The following is a 23,198-nucleotide window of genomic DNA, read 5'->3' on the forward strand; positions in this document are numbered from 1 at the left end:
ATTAAATGAGCTAACGTATATAAAATCTCTCTGTAAACTGTAAAAAGCTATACAAGTGTATGGCATCCTTATAAAAAAAACAGGAAGCAGTGGGGGACTGGTGGCGGCACATTGCATTTTATGAGGTGTAATTGCAACAAGAAGAGGCTATAGGAGAAGGTGGGGGAAAAAGGGGGGTCTATGGAAGCCAACTCATTTTCAGATACATAGCCAGGGCAAATTATTAATCAAGAACAGGAAAGACTTTAAATGCCTAAACTATAAAATTATCTAAGGTAGATGGATTCTGAGGTAATACTCATGAGGTAATTCCTCGTAGCCCTTTTAAGTGCTATTTCAATTACCCTCTCAACACCCCTAGAAAGTAGTTAGGGCTGATATTATTTTATCTAGTTGACAGAAAAGAAACTGAAGCACACTGAGGTTAGATAACTGTCCAGGGTCACACCACAAAATAGTGGTAAAATTGAGATTAGAACCCAGGCCATCAGATGCCCTACTCTAGTTCTCACCACCAGGCCATTTACTACGGAGCTATGGAAGGTTTACTTATTTTCGAATAAACAGTCTAAGACCGCCTCCAGGGTAAAACCACCCACCTTCAGACACTACTCTGTACAAGGAGAAGAGTCTCCAAACAGGTTAATTCTCAAAGGACATAATAAGCAAAATGACTGCTCCACATACCAACAGACTGAGATGTAATAACACGTTATCCAATGCCCCATGGGGGGCCATATCACCCTCAGAAAAAGCAGACAGCTAGAACTACACCTCCACCACAGGACGCCACCATCAGCTGACCTCAATCTGAAGTTCTCTATTTAAAATCCAGATTCTAACACTTTCTATCCTTGTGAATTGAGGCATGTAAAACTTTTTTGAACCTCAGTTTGCTAATAAAGTAACACTATATAAAGCACCTAGAACTGTCTGTCACGTAGTAGGTACACAATAAATGTCAGCCCTAATCCCCATCCTTCCTAGCCTTGCTTGGCACATTTTGGGGGTTCCTGGGCTCAGAATTCTCCATCCAGGGGAGTGGGAGGAAGGGATCTTGATCATATCGGGTAATGTATGACACTCAAGCTGTATAGATGGTAAAGGTGCTTCTTAGCAAGGTAGATAATTCTCTTTCCAGCTAGATAGTTCTAAATCCACCCAATTTACTTCCTATAATCTTGTTATACCAAGAAGAATTTAGAATAGGTAGAAATTCTTCACAGCCAAACCTCTGCAGAGCTAGGGTGAAGAAGAACAGAGGGGAACTTCCCTGGCAGTCCAGTGGTTAAAACTCTACACTCCCAATGCAGGGGGCACGGGTTCGATCCCTGGTAGGGGAACTAAGATCCCGCATGGCCACATGGCAAGTACAAAAAAAAAAAAAAAAAAAGAACAGAGGGATGCTTCCGAATCTCAAGATCCAGTCTATTGTTCACCCCAGCACCTTGGGAAAGAGGATAACCATCACAGCCTCAAGGGAGCAATCACCAAATTAATCAGCAGACTCAAAACAAGGATAAGCTTTGTATCTCCCGTAGGATTGGCGGGGGGGGGGGGGGGGGGGGGGGGGGGGGGGTCGGGTGGGGGGGGGGAGGGTGGCTTTGTAGAAGTAATTGCAGCCTCTCCTTATCTCTGGCCATGTGTCTATGACCATCCTATCAAGGTGGAACACACCAACAGTAGAGAGAGAAACAGCAGAGAGAGTGGATACCTCTGTAGGACAGGTGAATGGAAATGGAAATGCTGCCCTGGAGGAACCAGGAGCTGTCTCTCAATTTTTAAAATGCAATTGACATTCCTCTAAGCTGATCCAGTGCCTACTGTTTAAAGCTATCTTCTGACTTACTTCCTACATACGCAGAGTAAGCTGCCTATGTAAGGCACCCTCAAAGGTATCCTCTACTTGACTAGATCAAAATGAGATTATAGGAGCTGGCTTTTGTTTTTTTGTTTCTTAAACTTCCTATACGTATTCTGGATGACTTAGATTAATTTTTAAATGGTCACAGATCCTTCAGTCCTTATCTCAATCTGAGGGTGCAATCTGGATCCAGGGGTGGGAGCGGGGATGGAAAGGGGCAATCTTCTGCCATGACTGGGAAGCCAGGCTTTGGGGGCAGTCAGGAAGGCTGTCACACTATTTCTCTGACAAACTGGTCCAGAGCGGTTAGCCACCCAGGGAGTGGAGGAATTTATCATGAGAAGTGTGGGGAAGTTTCAAGAGGGAACAATTTACAGCTTAAACTGGTCTATTTTCAATCTCGTTGGATCCATACCCTGACTGAGGAAACACTTTTCTTTCCAGCTAAGTAGTTCTAAATTCACCTAATTTACTACCTATAATCTTGTACTAAGAAGAGTTTAGAATGGGTAGAAATTCTTCATGGCCAAACCTCTGTAGAGCTGGGATGAAGAAGGACAGAGGAATGCTTTAGAATTCCAACATTCAGCCCATTGTTCATCCCAGCATCCTGGAAAGTAGGTATTGACCAACAATTGGAGAATCAGGATGAATGAGATAGTTTCCCGATTCCTAAGGAGCAAGCAGACTCCACAAACCTGAAAGGGCAGGGCAATGTGGAGGACTTTCAGTAACTAAGAAAGAGTCCATATGAATAAGAAAATCCTGAGTTAAGACATTCCAGATAGCCTCAGTTTCTGGTACCTTTAGTAGTCATTCGGTAAATGCCTTTTGACTGGTTGATCAATGTGTGGAAACTAAGTGGGGAAGCAAACATTAAGTGGGATGAGAACAGGCCTCAACAGAGTTCCTACTCTTGCCTCGTAGGTCACTTCCAGGCTTCTGTGGCCTGCCCGTGCAGGGTGAGCTGAGCATTTCTCACGTTTGCTCAATGAATGACACCACAAAGTCAAGTTAGGCTAAGCAATATTACTACAGGTAGTTGGCTACTTCACTTCAAAATGAACTGTCATCCCAGTCTCCACACAAAATTTCATCCCTAGATAGGGGGTCTCTCTGTAAGAGATCTTCAGAGAAGAAGAAGCTATACCCTCCCTTAGCCACTCCCTTCTGTAGTCTTCCTCCCTGTGTTTTGTTCTGGGAGAACATGGGGAGGACAGTGACTTCTACTGGGAACTCTCAGAGTGAATCCATTTTATCCTCTTCGCCTCTCACCATTACCGTTCCCCAGCTCAGTCAAAGGAAGCAGAGAGTATATAGGCCCTAAACAACTGGGTGAGGGTCTAGAATGAAGGAAGATTGTGGGGAGAAGCAGGCAGAAGGCCTTGAGTGGCCCAAGAACCAGTATGATGACCAGGCACTGCAGTGAACTGGCCAGAGTGGATTCTGCAGGCAATTTACCCATTCCTTGGGGAGCAGCCAGGCAACTGTCCTCCTCTGGCAGTGCCTGTTGGGCCGGCCAGGCCGGACTGCAAGATTAACCTGCAGAGAGCAGGCAGAAGGAGGTCGGGGAGTTGAACAGCCACTGGACAGAGAGGAGCAGAGCTTGAAGGGGAGAACAGGAGAAGGCTGCTGCTGTCAGAGCACCGACTGGAAAGAGGTTTGGAGTGATGTCTGAGAGCCAGTGGTGGTGATGAGAGAATGGAAGTGGAAGTGGCATGGGGTGAGATGGGGGCAAGGACAGAGAAGACTCTATGAGGAAGTGCTAGGGGAAGGCACGGGGCTGGAAGTACTTGCTGGACTGAGAGCAAGGATTAGGCCATATAGGAGGGCAGGCTTGTGAGGACAAGGCAGGGCTGGTAAATGGGGCGTGGGGCAGTACTTGGGAGACAGAAAGGGGCTTGGGGCTGAGCAGGGGCTGGGGATAGGACAGATACTTGAAGGTAGTTCAGTTATGGGAAACAGAGAAGAAGTAGAGAACATAGCCTTTGGGAGGGGGCAGGGGCTGCCGGAAACATATCATTAGTTGGGGGTGTAGATGCTTGGAGGACAAGAAAGGGCCAAGGGAAAGGACCTTGTGGGAGACAGGGTCTTGAGGAAGGCAGGGCGGGAGGGCTGCACTGCGGGAGCGGAAGAGCTAGAAAGACCGATAAAGAGAAAAGGCGACGGTGCGTGGAGATGGGACTCAGGACTTCTGTCACCACAGGGCTTGGACCCCAGCCCCATGCCCATCCTCCCAGACATTGTAGCACATACCGCCACCTGTGAGCTGGAGCAGGAGAAGATGCGCTTCATAGCCGGGGCCGGGGCCACGGGGGGACGGGGACGCGCGGAGAGCGGGGTCACAGGTTCCTGAACCCACCGGACTCGTCTGCAGCTGTGTAAGAGAGCTGTCAAAAGCAAACCGGGACCCGCCCCAGGGGGGGCCACCCCGTTCAATCAGAGGCAAGAATCCGAGGGCTGGTCTTAACACTCCGCCCCTGGCCCAGCCTTACTCCGCCGTTGCGGAGACAAAAATCCTAGTCTCCGCCTAGGCTTGGTCTCAAACCTCACCCTCCCAAACCGAACCCGCCCCCAGCTCCGACCTGCTCAATCGTAAAAGGGACCTCAGGTCCCCAGACCCGGGATCCGGCTAAAACTCCTCCCCCTGCCCCGCCCCGCCCCTCCCCGCAGTTCCAGGCTGCGGCTCCACCCCAAGCCCCGCCTCAGCCCCGCCTCAGCCCCGTCCCCCGGAGCGCAGCCGCAGGAGTCTCCCGGTGTGCACGCCTCTTAGAAACTGTCGCATTTAATCACTGGTGACGAAGATTTGATTCTATCCAGAGATATTTGCCGACTTAGTTACCTCTGCTTCCTCCCCCCATTCCGCGGCCAAAAACCCGGGCACAAAGAAGGATTTGAAGAGAGCAGTTTGGAAACGGGAGGAGATTGTAGTGCCGAGCAAAGGACCGAGCGTGGATGATGCACGACCCACCGCAACGTGGAGAAAGGGGACCAGGCCTGATATCCCAACGCACCTCTACGTTAGTAAAGGGCACAGGGAGAGGAGCGACTTTTTTTATTCTAAGCATTCCCTTCCACAAAAATACGCACAAAACCGTCTTCATTATTTCCACTGCCCTTTAAATTCAGATTCTCAGCAATTCGTGCTTGAACAGTCAGTCTACCCGTCTCTCTTTTCTCCTCCCTTCAGCCAGAGAGAGCACACTCAAATGCATATGAAAGCCTACAGGATAAAGGTCAGAGTTCTTAACTTAGCTTACTAGGCTCATCAGGAGCTGCACTCTGCCTGTTCAAGTCTCATCTCTCACTACTTTCACAGTCTAATGCTCAGGCTGCTCCAATCTACTACAGTTCCCTTCCCGACTGGTGATTAATCCTCCCTGGAATGCCTCCTCTCACACTTGGTGGCCCCTCAAGACTTTTTTTTTTTTTTCTGTAAACTTTTAAAGTCCCTCCAACCTCACCTAAAAAAGTGTGCCTCTTGTGTGCGACACATTTCTAATACTGATATGTCGTCTAGCAACCAGCTCTCTGTATTTTCCATTATATGTTTACATGTTTGTTTCCCCTACTAGACTGGGCTCTTTGATGGTAGGAGTTGCATTTTATATTATTCAAATTACCTAGCACATATTAGGTGCTTAATGTCTGATGAGTGAATGAACAAAAGAATGAATAAAGGAACAAAGGAGCAACGATGAGAAGAAAGCAACACCTGTGTGTCTGAGGAGAGCCTGGTGTTTCTACAGTTGCTTCTCAAACTGGCTCTGCTTCAAAGGAAGAAAGAGGTAACAGGCTTTTTGAAGAACAGGTTGGGGTTAGAGAAAGTCCCATTCTGGCGCTGAGGAAGAGAGAAGACAGGGATCTCTAGGTGGAGAAAAATATTAAAAGTGCTTTTTTAATCATGTGGAGAGAGAATTAGATGAACCAGTCCTCAAGGATACCCATCTCCCTTTGCAGGCTGACTGGGGATAAAGAGGGGAAATCTGTCAACATAACCATGGCCTCAGCCCTTGCCCCAGAAACAAGTGTGCTGCATAAATGTTGATCAAACTATAGCCTATATGAATTGTACTAAGGGCCACCATGGATCCTCCTGCCACAAAATAACTCACCAGCTTGGCACAGAATGGTTGTCCCAGCCTAATAGGCCAGGTAACTATAACAATAGTTACCATTTTTTAAGTACTTACTATATGTTCACTTTACTTGAATCATCTCATTTAGTCCTCACAACCCTAATAAGTTTAAAGTCAAGAAAGTCAAGACATTGAGAAGTTGAATCTGTTCAAGGTCAAGCAGGATTTAAGTGGTAGAGCTTAGATTTAAACCCAAGTCTGTCTTCATTCTTAACCACTGCTCTACACAGCTTTTTATCTGAGCCTCAGGGTAGTTATGACTTGCCCAAAGCCACTTAGCTCATAAATGGCAGACCTGGGATTTCAGTATAGGCCTATGTGTTTACCAAACCTACACATTTTACACTCTATGCTCATTTAAGTAGGTGAGGATTGCAGGAGGCTAGAGTACATCTCCAGTGGGAGAGTCACAGAAAACATTTCAAATACTTCATAACCTTGCCTTCCAGGGACTCAATTGTATAAGGTCTCAAGGTAAACCGAGACTCCACCTCTCACCGTTTGTGAGCAGTCTATATCCCAGGGAACTCAAAGAGAGCCAGAAGTCATTTGACACTGAACTTTATTTGTTCTGACCATCTGATATACTGTCTACCCTGCTAGGAAACAGAGACAATGCTGTCTGCAAAAGGCCAGAGACATGCCAAAATAAACACTGTGACCAGATCTCAAGAACAGCCCTGGAGGACAGAGTCTGTGGCGGCTAGTCAACTGCCCAATCGGGTCCCCTCTCTTCTCAGCTCTGAATGGGTGCTGATTCTTCAAATGGCTGTCAGAGCTGCCCTCTGGAGACCAGTAACTAACTTTGGTGTCCAGAGTCTTGATTACAGAGAACTGTATGTTACCCAGTTGTCAATGAGAATCCACTTCTCTTTACTGGCCATGACCAAAAAATGGGAGTCAGGTGGTGGGGTGGTCCAGAGATAGAAACTAACTTGAGAATTTCCAGTAAACATCAAGCAAGGGCTGTCCAACTGATTGTACCAGAGAAGCCCTACAAGGCATGACAGGAGATGCCCCAGAAACATTTCCTAGGAGCTATTTGTGCTATATAAACAGTGCCAAGTAAGTAAGGGCTTGCTTCCCAGAGACCTCTTGCAACCTACTTGAGCTTCTTCCTTAATTCAGACCCCATGGGGCTGCTGCTCCCCAAATCTAGTAAGGTGAAAGGGTTTCCCACCATCAACTCCCTTCTCTCCCTTCTCTCTAGTTTCTGTAAGGAGGCTCCAAGAAGTGCTCATGAGTGTGTGAGGCCTGAGAGAGGAGAAGACTGCCTAGGGTATCCAGTCTTCTCTGTTATTCCAGCTCTAGCCACGTGGGGGCCCCTGGCTCCAGAGAATCGGGCACCCAGCTCTGGCTTTGCTCCCAGGGAAGGCTGGAGAGTTGGGAAACCCTTGCCCAGAAGGCCTGGGGCAGCTCTGTTTCACCAGCACCTGAGGGCGGGCGAGTGCACCACGAAAGTCTCAGGTTTCAGGGGGATGGCAGTTGCCTGTCTAAAGGCTTCTCTGTTCCTTGGAATTGTACAGAATGTCTCTTGTGGCTTTTCCTCCTCCCTCCTTTTTTCCTGTTGACTCTCCCCATCCGGCCCTCTGAATCACCAGACTCCACAGGAAAGCAGCAGATGTTGACTTTACTTCGTTCAAGCCAACGTCAGCTCTCTCCTGTGGAGTGGGGAGAAGGCAGGAAGGTGAGAGGTGGGAAATGGAGGAAGATAACCCTCGTCCTTTCCAAATTGTGAGGGAGGATGTAGAGGGAAACTGAAAGAAGTCAGGGACCTAGGCAAAAAATTCTTAATTCCTGGGGATGGGGAAAAAAGGACCCTACACTAAGGTCCCAGTGTTGGCTCTGGAACCAGGATGGTAAGGAGGGAAGCACAGGGTGGGAGTGTTTAGTGCCAGCCCTTCTCGTCTGAGGTAAGGCCTCATCCCTTGCCAGCAGCATCCTCATGACTCAAAGGTCAAGTCAGGCTGCAGGTCTGGGGAGATCGTCCAGAGGCTTCTTCCTGTCCCATCTGAGCCCCCAAACCTCTGCTGTTATGCAAGTCTTTTGGAGAAGCTGCCAGGGAGGACTTTCTAGGGCTTTATTCTACATTCATTGCTCCAACTTCTCTTCTCTTTTTTCTTCCTCAGGGATTTTCTTACGGGCAAAGAAGCCAAGCTGTAGGGAAAGAGATAAGAGTCTTCACCAAATGCCCTGCCTGGGGACCCGGCCAACAGCCCTCAGATGTATCTGAAGTCTTCAATTTTGTTCTGCTTCCAAAACTGAGATTCAAATTTATTTTATTTGGCTTAGTTTAATTCAACCAACGTTTGTGGAGGAGAGTGAAGGAGATCTGGGCATGACACCCACAGCCTGCTTAGCTGCCCAGCACAAATCCGGTTCTCCCGGCTATAATCAAGGATTCCTTAATTCGTGAGCACCATGCCCCGTACTCCCCACGACAGCAGTGCTTACCTTCCAAAGGCAGAAGACAAGGAGAGCAAGCAGAAGCAGCCCTCCCAGGACACTGCCAATGAGGATCCACAGGGAGATGAGGACAGGGCGGGACTGAATTACCTCCAGGAGGCTCTGCATAGGAAGGAGAGTTGTTTTTTATTTGCACCGTTTTGCCCAGCTAGCCTCACCCAACATTGTAGCAAAGCCAGCCGCAAAATAGAAGACTAAAAGGAAAGAGACTGAGGTAGGAATGGAGGCAGTGGGACCCCACCATTCTGATTTATCACTTCTGACTCCCTGACTGCTGCCAAATGAAGACACCTCTGTTCTGAAAAATCTCACAGGTGCCCTTAGGCCACTGCCACTCTTAATAGTTCCACAGTTCTCAGACTCTGTCTCCAGCCCCACCTCACTCCAACGGGAGGCTTCAGTCAGCTGTAGGACACTGCCCTCCTCAGTTCCCAGCTCGAAGGTGCTGACCACTGTCAGAGACTTGAATTTGGCCTGTGAATGGAAAGACATTTAAAGTGAGCCATCATCTGAACTGGGAGATTGGGATTGATTAATATATGTATAAAAAGGATAACTAATAAGAATCTGCTGTATAAAAAAATAAATAAAATTCAAAAAAAATTAAAAAAAAATAAAGTAAGCCATCATCAGCTGGTGATGAGGCTCTCAGAACCCTAATGGCAAAGATGAGGCTGAGGGGCACAACTTCCAGGATGTTCAAAACCAGAGGAAAAGGTTGGAGACTGATGGGGAAAGAAAAGAAGGGTAACAGATGGAAAGCCTATGGCCCTTCATATACTCTGTTTGCTCTACCTGAAATGCATTCAACTCCTCTTTCTTTGGCTAACTCCTACCCTTCCTTTAGATGTCATCCCCTCTGGGAAGTAGGAAAGTGTTCCCTCCTAACCCCCATCACCCTGGATCAGGTTATAATATTGTTTACTTCTCTGTCTTTCACCTCTGAACTATAAGATCCTTGAGGTCAAGGGTTGTGTGTTAGTAATTTATGTTTCCCTAGTTTCTCAAGAAATCTTTGTTAAAAGAATAAATAAATGAATGAAAAAAGGATACCAAAGAGAGATAAGGAGAGAACCAGAGTTAGGGAAGGATGGCCTGTCAGACTTAACTTCCCTGAAAGATGCCTACATCCCAGGGCTCTTGTGTAATTCAAAGTATACGGAACATGGGAAAGCACAATATAAACCCCTAGTACTAAACAGCTGTTATAATTAAGAGGTCATTTCCCTGCTCAGGAACTCACATGACTCCTGACTGCCTGTCATATTAGGTTCTATTTCATCTTCCTGGCTTTAAAGATCTTTGATAATCTAGATCTCTTTCACTATACAATATCACTTCCCACTACCCTCCATGCTTACCCTGCATGTAATATCAACTATTTACTCATTCATTTAATAAAAATGTATTAAATCACTACAATGAGTTAGGCATGGTGCTAAATGTTGGGGATATTCTCCTCAGTGTCTACCTAATAGAGGGCTTTTTATATAGCAGGCATTTGATGGGTTGATTGAATTTAGGTATCCTATAAATGTTGGTTGGGGCTTCCCTGGTGGTGCAGTGGTTGAGAGTCCACCTGCCGATGCAGGGGACACGGGTTCGTGCCCCAGTCCGGGAAGATCCCACATGCCGCGGAGCAGCTGGGCCCGTGAGCCATGGCCGCTGAGCCTGCGCGTCCGGAGCCTGTGCTCAGCAACGGGAGAGGCCACAACAGTGAGAGGCCCGCATAATGTCGGTTGATTATTGATATAACACTAAGAGATGATAAATGGAAGAAAATACAAGAATAGTAACTAGCTTCTAGTGAGTTCATCTCATTATTCACTTAGTCTTTACAACAACCCTATGAAGTAGGTCTTTTCTTCCCCATTTTAGAGATGGGGAGAAAGAAACTTAGAAAAATTAAATAACTTTGTGAGTAGGAGGCAAAGCTCGAACTTGAACATGAGTCTGTCTACCGGAAAAGGCTATGCTAAAGTCCCAGATAGGAGCCGCAGGGGAAAGCAGTGGAAAAGGAAAAGTTTACCCTTCGGAAAAATTCATTGTGAACCAGCCTCAGTAGTCCAACAGAGACCTCAGTCCCCTTTGCCAGTCGCCCAAGGTGGCACCTCATGACCTGACACCGGGAGTTGTTCCCATTCTACCAGAAGAGAGAGACACATCAGGACGCTGGGGCGGAAATATCCCTCACTCCCCACTCTACTCTCCAGCCCAAGGCTCCAAACTCTACTGCTCCCCCCCTGCATTCCCACTCTGTACACCTTCTTCACCCTCTTGTGACTCATACCAGCCAGCTTGTGTGCTGAAGCTCCTCTGGACGCACAGGGGGCTCTGGGGGCTCAGTCAGGTTCTGCACTGTGCAGCTTGCCTAGAGGAAGATCCAACTTGAGGGACCCTCTTGATGGTGAGAGGCCGGCCACTCCAGGCTGAGCAGGACCACACCACCCACACTCTTGTAGTTCTTCCCTGGGTGATCCCTTTCTTTCTTCTCAACGAAGCGACATATGTGAAAGAAAGGCGCCCCCAGGTAGGGAGGAGCCCTGAGAGCAGTGACCCAGGATGCTGGGAGCTGGGTGAGTCCACCAAATCAAGATGGCAGGGTTCCATACGCCCCTAGCCCAGACTCACATTGTTAGTGATGACTTGAGACAGTGACAGGAAGTAATTGCCCCCATGGGCCACAGCTGGAAGGAGGGCTGAGATGATGAGGCCACTGACCACATAGCAGCCAAGGTTCTGAACCTAAAAGGAGGATTGGAAATGGGAAGAGGTGAGAGACAGAGAAAGACTCTTCCTCATCTGTTCCCCTTTACCCTCAATACCACAGAAATCTAAGAGAGACTCCTCCCATCCTTTTCCCAGGAACTCCTCCCCCTCCCTCTGCTTATGCCAAGGTCCCTCCAGCTTCTCACCCTAAGAGTGGTTTTGAATTCAGGGCCAGGGCCCACTGGGAGGGTCCCATATGGGTGAACCTCATAGCGGTGCAGAGTGGACTCACTGCGTGGACACCAAGTCAGGAAGCACATGGTCACAGCCATGACACAGACACAGGGGCACATGATCAGCACACAGACATGGATTCAGGGAAGGTAGGGCCAGCACATGGATAAAGAGATGGGGGTACATAGAGAAGACAGAAATGAGACATGACATAGACTTGGTACAAACTTTATGGCCACACCCCATATCCCATCACACCAGCTCCAACCCCCAGGGCCCAGCAAAGCCCTACAACTAGGATGCATAAGTACTATACCTAAGAAAGAAAGATGCTTAAGAGAAGCTTCAGCATGAGTGGGACTGAGGGCAAAAAGATAGAGCAGCCCTAAGGGTTTGGTGTTTGGGAACACTGAAGCACATGGAGGGAGAGGGGGGAAACATAAAGAGTATGAGTCTGGGGTCAGAATGGGGTCTCAGTGGGGGGCTGAGCCATACCTAGAGAATAGGAGGTGAGGCTCATACTGGATGTAGGCTGAGGTCTGGGCTGTGTTATCATGAAGCGTGCCATTTCTCTCCAGGCTATTGCTGTAGGGTCAGGGGGAGAGGCTCGCATCCCAGCCCTGTCTCAGACACCCCTCTCTAGAGTAAAGGAGTCACGCTGTTTCCACCCCTGCTCCCACCCACCCACCACCACCACCAAGACCCAACAGGAGAGGCCTGGGAGGAAATGCCCATTGTTCTCACCTGGTGGCAGTCAGACTCACAAGGACCTGGCTCAGGAGGAAGGAGCAGCTAAACTCAAACTCTAGCAGAAAGGTCACCTAGGGGAGAGGGACATGGTAGATTTCTCCTCATGGGACAATACAGAGGAACAGGAGCCCTTGTGTGCCTCCTTTCCTAAACTCCCAGGCCCTGCAGATTCCAGCCCCTGATCTCTCAGAGGCCCTTTCTCATCCTGGGCCCCAGCTCACCTTGGCTCCAGCCTGGAAGACAGGATGCCCCACGCTGCAGAGGCGGGCATGAGGGGAAGGGGCTGCACACTCCACCTTCACTGGGCCGTCCCCCTGAGAGCAGAGGAAGCGGGGTGGAGGCTAGGGTGGGGCTGCAACTGCCCTCTTGCCTGCAGCCTCTAAACACAGCAAGCCTTTCCCTAGGGCCCCTCACAGACAATACCCCAACTGTCCTCCTCCCAAATTCCCTCCCCCAAGGGCACCTGAGGAGTAAAACTGGATAGGTGAAGGTTTCTGGAGAAGTTGAGACTCAGGCTAGTGTTGTAGGCATTTTCCTTCCTGTTCTTCAGAGTTGCTGACACCAGCACTTTCCGCCGACCACCTCGAACCACGAATGGATCCTTCCTAGGAGTCGTGGATAAAAGAGAGACCAGAGTTGAAGGAGCGCCAGAAGCCTCACTTCTGTCTTCCTGGGCAAGAAACAACCCTCCATCTCCCTTCAAGTCCCTTCTGATCTGTCTCGGGTCACCCCCATTTGGCCAGTTCATGTCCATCCCACCTGGAGCCTCTGATGTTCATATTAGCTCGAAGTACCAGATCTGTGACACATTCATTGTCAGGGCCACAGTCCTTCGAGAAGGGGACCTAGAGGAGAGAGAAGGGGCTGAGGGCTGAGAGGAAGGTGTGGGAGAAAGGAATGGGATTGAGGGAAAAGTGAAAAGAGTGGGTGCCCAAGTTAGATTTCACTGTGATCTCATGTCTCCTCCCTCCGCTTTCTCTTGAATTCACTGAGAAGGGCAGTGTTGGGACCCAGGGCAGGGCAGGGCTTGGCACTTCTGACCAGCTTTCGTATGGAGGTAGGTGAGCCCTCATCCAGCACAGGCCCTGGCTTTGTGGTGTTGTCCAAAGCAAAGGTCACAGTCAAGGCCACTGGCCGGAGGTAATCTGATGTATCCTAAGAGAAACCAGAGTCAAGGATCACGGGGAGCCAGGATTAGGGATACGACCCAGGAATCCTAGCAGAATGTGATAATTATGGTAATAATTTTTACTGAGCACTTTCTGTGCAGAATGTGATAATTATGGTAATAATATTTACTGAGCACTTTCTGTGCAGTGGGCACTGTCCTAAGGTTTTATCAATACTATTACATTTAATTCTAAGACAGCTAACTCCTAACTCCTATTTTGTAGTTGTTATTATCATCCCCCCTTTTCAGGCAAGGAAACTAAGGTTTGCAGGTTACATGAGTTCCCAGAATTCACAGGTGGTAAACGGCAGAGCAGGATTCAAACCCAGATCAGCCTGACTCCACAGTCTGATCTTTCTCACTTTGCTGACTCTGGCTTTCTTGCCGATCCAGCAGAACGTCCTCCCTCTGATCCAGCCTTCTTCTCACTCCCAGGCCCTGATGCAAAGCAGTTCCTGCCCCCTCCTCACCAGCACATGGAAGTGCAGCGGCTCACAAGTGATAGTCCCCACACTGAGCCGGAGCCGCCGAGGGGACAGCCTCTGGCCAGAGCCGTCAAACGCTGCACGGGCCCCAGCTGTCCACTCATCCAGCGACGCTGTGAACCGCACACCTGAATGGGGCAGGCAAGAGTGTAGGTGGAGCGGGGTCCCAAGACCATGGCAGGCAAGGGGTTGAGAGCTGCCTAGCATGCACTCGAGTCACTCACGGAATTGGCGATCCCAGCGACCGGGAGTGCGGGAGGTCACTTGGAAGCAAAGGGCTGCAGATAGGCAGGCTGCCTCCTGGCTGCGTCGCTTGCAGTCCCTCTGAACCACACTGATGGCCGGCGGGGTCACATCCAGTGAAGGGGCCAGGTGGACAATGGGCCGGGAGCTGGGAACAGGGTGGGAAAGAAAGTCTAGCAGAGGGAAGAAAACCCTTTGAGAAAGGCAGTCCCCAGTGTCTGCCTCCCTGAGGTCAAAGGAAAGAATAAGGAGCTAGGGGACACATGTGTCCACCTCCCCTGAACCTTCTGACAGAAGTAAGATAACAGCTAACATTTTTTTAAATTAATTTATTTTTATTTTTGGCTGCCTGGGTCTTCACTGCTGCGTGTGGCCTTTCTCTCTAGCTGCGGCGAGCAGGGACTACTCTTGGCCTTGGTGCATGGGCTTCTCATTGCGGTGGCCTCTCCCATTGCGGAGCATGGGTTCTAGGTGTGTGGGTTTCGGTAGTTGTGGTACGCGGGCTCAGTAGTTGTGGTGCATGGGCTTAGTTGCTCCGCGGCATGTGGGATCCTCCTGTACCAGGGATCGAACCCTTGTCCCCTGCATTGGCAGGCGGATTCTTAACCACTGCACCACCAGGCAAGTCCCAATAGCTAACATTTAATCAGCACTTGCCGTGTGCTAGGCACTGTGTTTAGATCTTTTCACAGATTATAGCGTTTAATCCTCACAACAAACCTCTAAGGCAGGTACGATTATTATTCCCATTTTATAAACTAGGAAACGGAGGCACAGAGTAAGTTGATCAAGAAAGCCAAATGTAACTTTGTGATTCCAAAGCCCTTGCTTTTAACAGCTATGCCATGCTGTCTACTGCTACCTGAGCTGGGGCCACTCACCTGAGCAGGATGGCTGCCCCTTGGGCACCCACAGCAACATCTACCAGGTCATCTCCATCCAGATCTAACCGGCCATCCACACTTCGGCCAAAGTAGCTGAGGGCCTGTGGCATGGAGACAGCAGCAATCCGCTGAGAGGGAGAGAGGAGACACTGAGCAGAGACTCACACAACTGGTTTCCCAGGCCTCCCACCTGGCTTTTTCTAATTCTCCCCTCAGGCATGAGGAGGAATGAGAGAAACTTGCCTGTGTTCAGGAGTCTCTAGTATACGGCAACATGTTTCCTACCCCACCGCCTCACCTTTTTGACTACTGATAAAAAAGGCACTTGTTCAGTTTGGGTCTCAAGCCCAGGGGAGCAATGATAACCAAAGGGTTCACCTCCTTTCCCCTTCCTCCCACCATGCCCCTGCCTCGTCGGGGCACTCCTGACCTGGGCAGGACAGGGCTTGACTCCACTCTGGGTCCCGTGATAGAGGTACAGTGCTCCACGGTGCCCATCCTCCAGGGGCGCTCCCATAGCCACATCAGCAAAACCATCTTGGTTCAGATCAGGAAGGGCAGCCATGGCAAAGCCAAACCGAGCATCCTGCGGGGGTTCTGGCTGAAGTGTTCCCTGGAGTGTCAGCAAGGACTGCTGGTGGAGGTGAGGAGAAGGCAGAAGATGCTGATTTGACAGTCCCAACCTCTCAGCCAGCCCTCAAATGTGTGCGCCTTCCCTCACTCCCTTTGCCCCCCACAGACAAGTTCTAGGGTATCCCAGCAAGTCTCACCTGGCCCACCAGATACACATAAACACGTCCTGTCTCCTTGTTCTGGGGCCCCAGGAACATGGGGGCAGCCACAAGCAAGACGTCAGTTGTTCCATCCCCATCCGTATCCAATGGGCAGAGCTCACTGCCAAAGTACGAGCCAATCTGGAGAGCAGTGGGTAGTGGTGACCCCAGAGGGAAGGGAAGGCAAGATTATGGACAAGTGGGAAGCACCTGCCAATCTGGTCCTCACATCCTTGACAGACTCTGCCAACCAGAACTCAACACAGACTTTTAAGGCCCCTCTCTTGTCCCTTCACTCTCTTCCCCCCACAGCTTGAAGGTCCCTCAGGAGCCAAGGGTCTCATCCTCCCTTGGATGCCCTACCTGCTCCCCCTGGAGGCTCTGGGCGACCCTCACAGCCCCATCTTTCTTAAGCTGGAAGGCGATGACCTTTCCTCGATGTCTAAACCGAGGAGCTCCTGAGAGAAAGAGGCGGCGTCCACCCCGCAAAAGCATGGAGGAAACTGAGTAACCTAGAAGTGGACAAGGAATCGGGGGTGAAAGGGAAAGAAGATGGGGTCAGAGTAGGAGGTTTCCCTAAAGGCACAGAAGGGGGTCCCAAAGGAAGGTAGCAGGAGATCAGTGAGAAACTGCATGAGTTAAGAGTGAGTACCTTATACCCTCCATCCCACCCCCCCACTGAGGAAGCATTTTTTTTTCCCCCTCCACCGTCTAATCCTTTGCAGCTCTCTGCTACTCACCCAGGTAGGCTGCATGGTTCTGCAACGCAGGGGGGAACTCATCTTCCAGGGCCGTCCGTGGCGGGAAGAGGCGGCGACCTTCTTCAAGCCATAACACTGAGCCCCCCCAGTCATAAGCCCCTACCATCCCGAAGAGAATCCCATCCTGTAGGGCAGAACCAGATGGGGTCGCTGAAAAGACAGTGGGGAATAAGAAGAAAAAGCTCTCCAGGAGTGAGAGGGTCACTGAGGGCATGCTGGGGTCAGTTGGTGAGGTATAGGAAGGTCAGCATGGACATTGGTTAAAGGAGGAATCCAGAAGAGCCCTGGGGTTGAAGCTGTCTGAGTTAGAGGCTGGAAGGAGTCAGATGTTGACAGGGGTCAGAGTCTGTCCAACCTTTAGCCGATGAGTAGAGAAACCAATCTGAGACATTTCCAGCCCAAAGGAGCTTTCATTTTTTTCGTGGGACCCTTGAGTGTGAGAAAACATCATAAGGCAATATAAGGGAAGACGGTTTCCCCTTTGACCTTCTGAACTTATTCCAGAAGCTCACCTATACCCCAGAACTCCCCCTACCCTGTCTTCTGTTTCTCCAGGGTAATCATTACCCTCAAGGCCAAAAATCCGGTCCCCTAATGCATCCACAATGTCAGTCAGTGCTGCTTCATCTGTGACATTGAAGAAGAATCTCTCGTCTGGATCACTGGCAATAGCTCTGATTTCCCGCAGGAAAGCGCTGGGGTCTCGCTGCCGCCGGAGGTAGTGACCAAGGACCTGGGGTCAGGAGATAAAGGTGGGGTCTGCTAGCTGTGTGCTGTGAGATGGTAAAGCTGTACAGGACACAGCCAACTAAAGAGAAGAAAGGGAATACGGCTGATGTCTGGGAAGTGGTCAATGCCCGTTTTCCTTAAGTTCCCAGTCCTCAGTGTCACCCTCCCCAATCCCTTCTATCATTCCAGATCCAGAGCTGTTCTCACCGCAATCCCATAGCGTGTCACTCTGCCAGCTTCGCAGGCCTTTAGTGCTGTAGGAAGTTCCTCTCCATCATGTGACTCTCCATCAGTGACAACCACCAGTAGCCTGGCAGCCTCTGGTCGGCCCCCATGGGACTGACTGAATCCTTCTGTGCTGAGAAGAGAGAGAAAGGAGTGAGGTGTGATCAGATGTGTGCAGACAGATACACATACACACAGTACTTAACACTGTCGGCAGTTCACCGACGCCAGGCCTCCTGCCTTTTAGCCCATCTCCCCAACTGTCTAGCGTAGAGACTGGCATACAGTAAGAGCTCAAATGTCTGAATGTCATAGAACATATAGAGCAGCATATCATCAATGCAAGTAAGTATAAAATCCATTCACTCATAGATTCATTCAGCAAATATTGTATTTAGGAGGACAAATATTAAGGGAACATAGAATAAAGGAGAATGGTCAGGTCAGAGGAGTCTTCCCAGAGATGAGTTTTGTCACATTTGGAAAATGGGCTAGGACATGAGTGGTGGAAAACCCGAGGGCCAAGAGCAAAGTGGGAGCGGAGGTATATAGACAGACAGAATTCTGTCTGCAGAGATAAATAAAGCAGAAGCATGGAGAGACACAGACACAGACAATTTGTAGAAATGCAATGAGTGCGATGACAGCCAATTTAGCCTTCCCCCACCTACATTAGCGTGCAAAAAAAAAATAAGCTGGCAAGACATCTTGGGATGTACACACTGCACTCCAAAGCCTCCCCTAACCCTTCTGGCTTCCCACACCCCCCTTCCCAGTGCCTCACCAGGCCATCATTATTGCTTGAGCAGTCTTTGTTTCTCGTCCCTCACGCCGGCTCAGGTTCCTTGCTGCTCTCACCACTTCTTCTTTGGTTCGGAAATCTCCCAGGGACCACTCGTGTACAGAGCTCTCCCCATACTGCACCAGTCCCACCTGAGAATAAAGTGTGCACTCTAATGGAGTGTGTGTATGGGGGTGGGGGGTGGAGAAGGTATGCGAGGGAGGGGAGACGAGCACCTGGATACTACTGAAGATGCTACCTACATTTATCTCCTCTCTCCCTGTCTCTCCCCCTCCAAGCCCATCCATGTTGCCTTCTCTTACCTGTATCTGCTCCGGGTCAATAAATAATCTCCCTACTAGTCTTCGCAGGAAGGTCTGAACTTCAGACCAGGGGTAGATGCTGTTGGAGCCATCCAACACAATGACGACATCCATGTATGTGGGACAGCCTAGGAGGAGGGGTATGGTGATGGGGAACAGAGGGGTAAAGGACATTGGGCATGGGGACAACAAGGGAAGAGGTCACAGGAGGGCACACTTAATTCAAACATTTATTAGGCACTTTTACATATAAGGAAGATAGTGTGCCAGGTCCTGGGTAAATATAAAAATGAATAAAAGAGAAGATGGGCATATATACAATTGACTAAAAAAACAAAGAAGAAGGAATCAAGCGCTAGTAGAAACATAGCACCACTCTATGATGTGAGAGAAAAAAGGAGGGTCAGTCCTGATGGTGGAGAATCAAAGGAGGCAGCGACTGAGAAGATACTGAAGACTGGAGATGTTTGAGGAGAGGAGACAAAACAGGAAGGCATTTGGGTGGAGAACACTTTAAACAAAAAGAGATGGAGGTATAAAAATAGATGACACATAGGAGAATGGTGAGGTGAAGGCTATAGCCAAGGTGCAGGGTATGAAGGGATATAGTGAGAGCTGAGTTTTTGAAGTTGATTAAATCAGTTCATGGAGTCTTGACGACCTGGTAAAGAGTCTGAATTCTCATCTGTTAGGAAACATGGAGCTTTTGTGGACATGTTAGGTAGCAGTGAGGATAAGCCATGCAGTTCCCCTGTCAAGCATCATACCCTGTGGCCCCATCTTTTTCCCACCCTGCACCCCGTTCTAGGGACTGAGTCCTCAGGCCCTTCTCCTGGCTCACGTTGTACAGTGGGTGCCAGGCTTCCCTGGGGCCGGAACGAAGCATCTACACGGGCACATATCCCAGAACTGAAGACAGATGAGCCACAAGCACGAGACCAGAGAGGGGCACAAGCCTGGGGATGGGTAGAGGAAAGAGTTACTCCCAGGCTTGGGAGGGCACCCTCAGAACATGCTCTTTGTCAAAAGAGGCATTGAGACCACTCCCCAAGACCCCCCTCCTTGCTTTCTAGGGTTTTTAACTCCTTGACCCCTCCACATAGACCAGTTTCCCTTATCATACCACCCTTTTCTCTACCACAAACCATCAGATACCCGGCCACCACCCTTTCCTCAGCTTACCATGAATCCCCCATCACCAACTGTCTCCAGTAGAGACATCCCCAGGTGCATATTCACAGCAGGATGAGATGAATTTCCCAGTGGATAGTCACCTGGTTGGAGTGGAGTGGAAGAGCATGAGATCATGGGGTCACAGATGGGGTGACTGAGTTCAGGATGATTTTGGAAGAGGATGAGAAGAGGTCCGGATCAAGTCAGGAAGAGGAGTACGTGGGATATGGAGGTAAAGAAGTAAGGTGTGATATCACTCATATGTGGAGTCTAATTTTTTTTAATGTTATCTATGAACTTATTTACAAAACAGAAACAGACTCACAGATTTTGAAAACAAACTTATGGCTACCAAAGGGGAAACATGGAGGGGGGAGGGATAAATTAGGAGCTTGGGATTAACATACACACCCTACTATATATAAAATAGATAATCAACAAGGACCTACTGTATAGCACAGGGAACTCTACTCAGTATTCTATAATAACCTATATGGGAAAAGAATCTGAAAAAGAATGAATATATGTATATGTATAACTAAATCACTTTGCTGTACACCTGAAACTAACACAACATTGTAAATCAACTATGCTCCAAAAAACTTAAAAACAAAAAAAAAAGTGAGGTGTAAGGGGTCAAAGCTACTAGTGTATCAAGGTAAGGGGTTAGGAGTGGAAGAGTGAGGAGTCTTCTTACCCAAGTGGCCCTTGGCACATGGGGCATTGTGGGAGCCCCCTACAGGGCAGCGATAAACATCCCCCCTTCGGTCGCCTGAAGGCCCATCCCAGGGCGCACCCACCAACATCCTGGGAGGAGGAAATGAATACAAGCATAGCGTAAATATGACACTTGAGATAGGCCAGAGGGAAAGGGCATGGTGACGGCAAGTCTAGAGCCCCAGCCATTTCCAAAGAACCAGATTAGTTTATATTTCCATCTACCTTGCCTCCCCTTTAACAGCTCTATCACAGTCCCAATCCCACGGCCCCCTGGTTTCCTCCTCACCATCGGCGTCCACCCCCAACATGTTGTAAGACACTGTATCCAAATTCAGCCTCCGGTGGCCCTGGAAATAGGCGTGGGTGATGCACGTCCAGGTTAAAGGGGGAGCAGAGACCTGGGGGGCCAGGATCATAAGGTTAGCAGGAATCAGCCAGAGAACCTAATGAACGTCCAGAGGTACAACCAGAGAGAAACCGTGGAGGGAACTTTTTGATCTCAGCCTATCTCCCTTCTTTTTACTCATAAGCTGCCCTGGACTCTGTGAATGTCATATACTCCAAGCAAGGATGGTTTTCTTCCTGTGTTTGGGTCCAGATGTCTAACCTGTGGCCCTCTGCCATGCTGTTGCACAGATGTATTTCCATTCCTATCCCCCAAATTTCATTTACAGACATGTCTGGAAGGGTCAAGTTCCCCTTTTCTACATCATTCCTCCTACACATCCTCCTCTCCAAGCGTTGAGGGTCAAAAGAGGGAGAAGGCCTTTCTGCAGCCCCAGAACAACTATTCCTTACAAATTCTCCCCAAACCCAGGACCATAGGGAAAACAAGAGGTTAGTGAACACTGCATGTCTGGGTCTCTTCTTCTCTTCCTGTCTCTTCTTGACTCCCAGTATCATTGTTACACTCTCACTCTCTTTCTCCAATGTCTAGGTCTCTGGCTGATTCCAGCCCTGGAAACCTCAGTGGTAATTAACTGGGTGGAGCCACTTGCCTACATCCATGGTTTGCCATACATCCTTTCCAAGGGTCCCATCACTCCCAAAGTTTCTCACGATCTACTTCCTTTGTAATTCATCCCCCCTCCCAACTGCCCCCTGCCTACTTGCATTTCTTCCTTAACTCTCAGCCCACTCTAAAGACCCCCTCAATCATGTTCTTGCTGACTCTTCCCTCCCAACCCCAATCTGTTTAAAATCAGAGCTGGTATTTTAGGAAACGAAGATTACAGGGCACTGATGAGGAAAAATTCCAGGCCTCTTGTCCCTCCCATGGTTCTTTCCCTGTGACTTGTTCCTTCAAGTAACCCCCACTCAGGCCACCCCACCACCACTTTCACCAATGGCTATAGCTCTGTCTCAAACCAAGTTCATTTTCAGGAAAGTGTTTTGTATGTGAGCCTTTTTGCATCCAGGAAACTGGCAAGGCTGTATGACCAGGAACTGTAGCACGTTGGTTAGATAAACCCAGAGTTCTGACCACACAGTTAGTCAGTTATGTCTCAGGAACCCAGAGACCACCAAGGGCAGGGAGAAGTAGGGAGGGGGATAATAGTAATCAGACTAGCCATGTGGAAGTTCACATCATGTTTCTTTTTGGTTGTCTCAGTCTTCCAGGGCTTAGGACAAGGTTTTATTTAATTGGACACAAATATTACACAAGGCACTGGACAGCTTCAGCCCTTGCCAGGCAGTCATATGTGTGGGCAAAAGAATGCAAACCCATGCGGATGTGTACGCACACACCACACACACACACACACACACACACACACGAAACATAGAATCAGTTAACCTCTTAACCTAACTCCCAAAGAATTTTAACCATAAAGATCCCAATGCTAAACAATCCATATATCTTTCGTTCCCACCAGAAACCAAGAAGTTAACCTCCCTCACCTGTCAGGAACATCAGAGGCAAGAACAGGTGGGGGATGAGGGGGAACTCCATGTCTGGATGTTCTCTGTCTGCGTGAGAAGTCCTCTGTGCCTCTGTCCCTCTCCTTCTCTGTTTTCTGTACTTTCCCTCCTATCCTGCCCCCTCCCACTGGCAGCTAAAAATAAAGTTGGAAGGAATGGGAGGAGTAATGGTGGGGAAGTGTGGGGAGCCCCAGACCAAGGAAAGGAGGAATGAGCGATTTTAGTGTATTTCTCTGCCTTGGTGCTGCCCCCTGGAGGCATCATCTCAGTATCCGAAGAACACAATTCTTGACTTTCTGTCCTTTCTTTCTCTTCCTCTTTTTTCTATCCTTTGTTGTTGCCTAGCAATAATGCTTTCCTCAGGTTTGGAATAGAAGGTAGGAGCGGGAGATAGATTCTTTTTACCTCCTAACCTTATTTATCTCAACCTGGAATATGGAAAATGAAAGAGCTGATAACAGTGATATCATTTCCCCACCTACTCAGAGTCCCAACATGTGAAGACACAGCCCACCCACAAACCAAGACTTACCATCTCCATTCCACTTAGTTCTGTTTGTGACTCTTAGCCTATGCTGCCTTATGGCATTATAGTTTTTGGAGGAACTATAAACCATGAACTGGTATGGGGTATGCTTTGTGGAACCAGTATTATTACTTTAACATTAGACCCCCATCTCCTCAGCTAAGCTATAAACTTCTGAAGTTGGGACCATGGAGCCTCTTAGCTTTCTGTATCTCTACCACTTAGTATTATGCCCTACATACTGTAGATGCTCAATAAAAGTCTGTGGGTAATGATGCCAGTGGCTAATCCTATGGAAAACCCAAACCATAGTGACAGA

At 49.0% G+C, this 23,198-nt stretch overlaps 2 protein-coding genes across 10 annotated transcripts in view; both read right to left on the reverse strand.

Moving 5' to 3' along the window:
- ANKRD35 (ankyrin repeat domain 35) overlaps positions 1-4,509 on the reverse strand; it is a 22,937-nt gene extending 18,428 nt beyond the window's left edge. For 8 of the 9 annotated variants that reach the window (XR_004347513.1, XM_032616945.1, XM_032616865.1 and 5 more), the window contains exon 1: positions 4,121-4,441. Coding sequence is in view for 8 of the 9 variants with exons in the window: in XM_032616945.1 (XP_032472836.1) it covers positions 4,121-4,159 (39 nt within the window). In the remaining variant the exon portion in view is untranslated. The other variant, XM_032616504.1, reaches the window with a different exon arrangement.
- Positions 4,510-6,548: 2,039 nt separating this feature from the next.
- ITGA10 (integrin subunit alpha 10) lies at positions 6,549-23,128 on the reverse strand. The gene is made up of 30 exons (XM_032616304.1): positions 22,333-23,128; positions 20,717-20,828; positions 20,408-20,517; positions 19,720-19,811; positions 19,379-19,493; positions 18,538-18,665; positions 18,218-18,366; positions 17,416-17,566; positions 17,047-17,212; positions 16,835-16,908; positions 16,459-16,603; positions 16,082-16,230; positions 15,716-15,859; positions 15,376-15,579; positions 14,943-15,073; positions 14,043-14,209; positions 13,804-13,946; positions 13,204-13,317; positions 12,922-13,007; positions 12,626-12,767; positions 12,384-12,476; positions 12,157-12,233; positions 11,908-11,997; positions 11,385-11,469; positions 11,101-11,214; positions 10,760-10,840; positions 10,499-10,612; positions 8,848-8,943; positions 8,458-8,571; positions 6,549-8,160 (listed from the first exon to the last, which is right to left on the reverse strand). Exons 1-30 carry the CDS (start codon positions 22,382-22,384, stop codon positions 8,095-8,097), a joined length of 3,504 nt encoding a protein of 1,167 aa, XP_032472195.1. The 5' UTR covers positions 22,385-23,128; the 3' UTR covers positions 6,549-8,094.
- Between the last annotated feature and the right edge of the window lie 70 nt (positions 23,129-23,198).

This window comes from Phocoena sinus, chromosome 1 (genome assembly GCF_008692025.1).
Source record: "Phocoena sinus isolate mPhoSin1 chromosome 1, mPhoSin1.pri, whole genome shotgun sequence".
In the NCBI taxonomy this organism is placed as follows: Eukaryota; Metazoa; Chordata; class Mammalia; order Artiodactyla; family Phocoenidae; genus Phocoena; species Phocoena sinus.

Bases quoted from the DNA above. Each gene is read 5' to 3' on its own strand.
- ITGA10 (XM_032616304.1), bottom strand. From the start codon at position 22,384: ATGGAGTTCCCCCTCATCCCCCACCTGTTCTTGCCTCTGATGTTCCTG. The intron at 18,666-19,378 runs GTGAGCCAGGAG...CCCTCCTCCTAG, and splicing joins CCTGGCACCCACTGTACAAC to GCTGTCCCACATACATGGAT. The intron at 14,210-14,942 runs GTGAGTGGCCCC...CCCTGTTCCCAG, and splicing joins GGGGCAGCCATCCTGCTCAG to CTCCCGGCCCATTGTCCACC.